Here is a 1,867-nt window from a genome sequence, read left to right on the forward strand (position 1 = left end):
TGCGTGGTACCCTGCCTGGTGAGAGCTGCAGGGAACCCAGAGACAAAACTAGGCAGGGGTGCAGCGACCCGGAGCCCGGGGAACCTGGGCAGCGTCCATCTAGGAGCACATCAGCCTGTCAGGCTCACCCTGACCTGGCTGGGTGCAGACCCACAGCCCCGCCCTGGGAGTCTGGGGTGGGTAGTACAATGGCAGGGCGGGTAAGGCCATGCGTCACCACTCAGGCACTTGGAAGGAGGGAGGTGGCTGGAACGAGGAGGCAGGGCGGAGTGTGGGAGGTAGATGGCACACCGGCATCTGTGGAGGGTGAGTTCTGCTTACCTGTGGCCACCATCGATTCCCCATACAAGTATTTTGCGCCATCTGCATGCCGGGTAATGGACACAAAACGGGCCTGGCCCAGCTTGGGGAGGGCAGGCTCCTGGGAGGCATTTAGAATGGAGGAGGGGACAAGCCATGGCCCCAAGCTCAGGCTGCCCCTCCCTCAGCAGCAGCCGGCTTGGCCCAGCTTTATCCTTGGAAAGAAATGGGCTGGTTGGAGGGTGAGGTCCCTCAGTACCTGTGGGCGTCCGTCAGGAGGCAGGGGGAGCACTTGATGGCGTAGTGGGTCCGCCAGCACTTGTGGCGCACCTGGAACACCTGGCCAAAGCCACCGCTGGCCACCTGGCGCCAGTTGTCCTCGAAGTCCTCGCGGCTGAAGATGGTCAGGTTGCCCAGGCGCCGCTCCACACCCTCGGCCATGGGGTCCCAGGGGCGTCCCGCTCTCAGCGCAGCAGCTGCAGCCTGCTGGCCTGAGCAGCCTTCGCTTCCTGCTCCCCAGGTGCCAGGTGCCAGGAGGGTGGGGACAGCGAGACAAGCCTGCCTCCCCTCCTTCCTCCATGGAGGAGAAGATCCTGCTGTGCAAAGGCGGGGAAACCCAGACCTGAGCCCTGGGGCTCCAGGCCCAGAGAGATGGGGGAGGGAGCTCACGTCTGGGGAAGAGGTAGGTCTCTGTAAAGCACCCTCTCCCAAGAGACCCCTCCTCCCTCAGTTGCAGCCTTTGGTCCCCCCCACCCTCCACCCCAGAACCCTTGAGAGAGGGAGGGAGTGTTGGGAGCAGGGGGTAGGCTGCAGAATTAGGATTCCTTTTATTTAAACCCAATCCTAGGTAGAAACTGGCTTCTTTATTCATGCCACTCAAAGGCACCCAGATCTGAGAGTTTAGAGAGATGCCAAGGCTGCGCTAGCGAGGGGCAGCCCCACCCCTCCCCAGAAAAAACCGGCATGTCTCAGATTATAATGAGGGGTTTCTGGTCTGAATCTGTTGGCCTCACTGCCTTAAGGCGGCCTTTCTTGTTGGCTCTTTGCTTGCTCGCTTTTCTCTGTCCTCACTCAGTATCCAGTGAGGCGCCTTTCAAAATGCCAGTCGGGCTTGGTATGGACAGCGTGCAGCAGGGAGAAGGGTGCAGGGGATGACTCTCTGCAGGCCACTCCTTTTTGGGGGGGTGGGGGGGTCTGCTCTCTGCTGAAACCTCAGAGGGACCCCTGCAATGGGGAGGCATGCTCCTTGGCCCAGTTATGGACTGTGACTACTTTCCCGGGACAAGATAGGACTGGGATGCTCCCAGGAGCAGCTGGCTAACAACCCGAGCCTCGTTCCCTGGGCAGCCTGGACTCCAGGGATCATGGAGCTGTGTGGGGCTGTTGAGGGCTACCCCAGAGACTTGGGGCAGGAGGGCAAAGGTACCTGCAGAGATAAGCCTGGCTCCTAGACAGACACACAGCTGTCCAGGTGGGGAAGGTGAGCCAGGACCGCAGTGAAGACAAGGTTTCCTGGCAGCATATTGGATGGGCCTGGCCTCCCCTTTCTCTGTGGAGTCCCTGCTTC

The 1,867-nt window shown here is 60.9% G+C and overlaps 1 protein-coding gene across 1 annotated transcript in view; it reads right to left on the reverse strand.

Annotated features, from left to right (window-relative positions):
• Window positions 1-741, reverse strand: part of ANKK1 (ankyrin repeat and kinase domain containing 1) — a 16,660-nt gene extending 15,919 nt beyond the window's left edge. Inside the window, exon 1 of the mRNA XM_004712867.1 lies at window positions 560-741. Within this exon, the coding sequence (XP_004712924.1) occupies window positions 560-741 (182 nt within the window). The remainder of the gene's footprint in view (window positions 1-559) is intronic.
• Window positions 742-1,867: the final 1,126 nt, after the last annotated feature.

The sequence above is a fragment of the Echinops telfairi genome, unplaced genomic scaffold (genome assembly GCF_000313985.2).
Source record: "Echinops telfairi isolate 266 unplaced genomic scaffold, ASM31398v2 ScPeMD7_7463;HRSCAF=8501, whole genome shotgun sequence".
In the NCBI taxonomy this organism is placed as follows: Eukaryota; Metazoa; Chordata; class Mammalia; order Afrosoricida; family Tenrecidae; genus Echinops; species Echinops telfairi.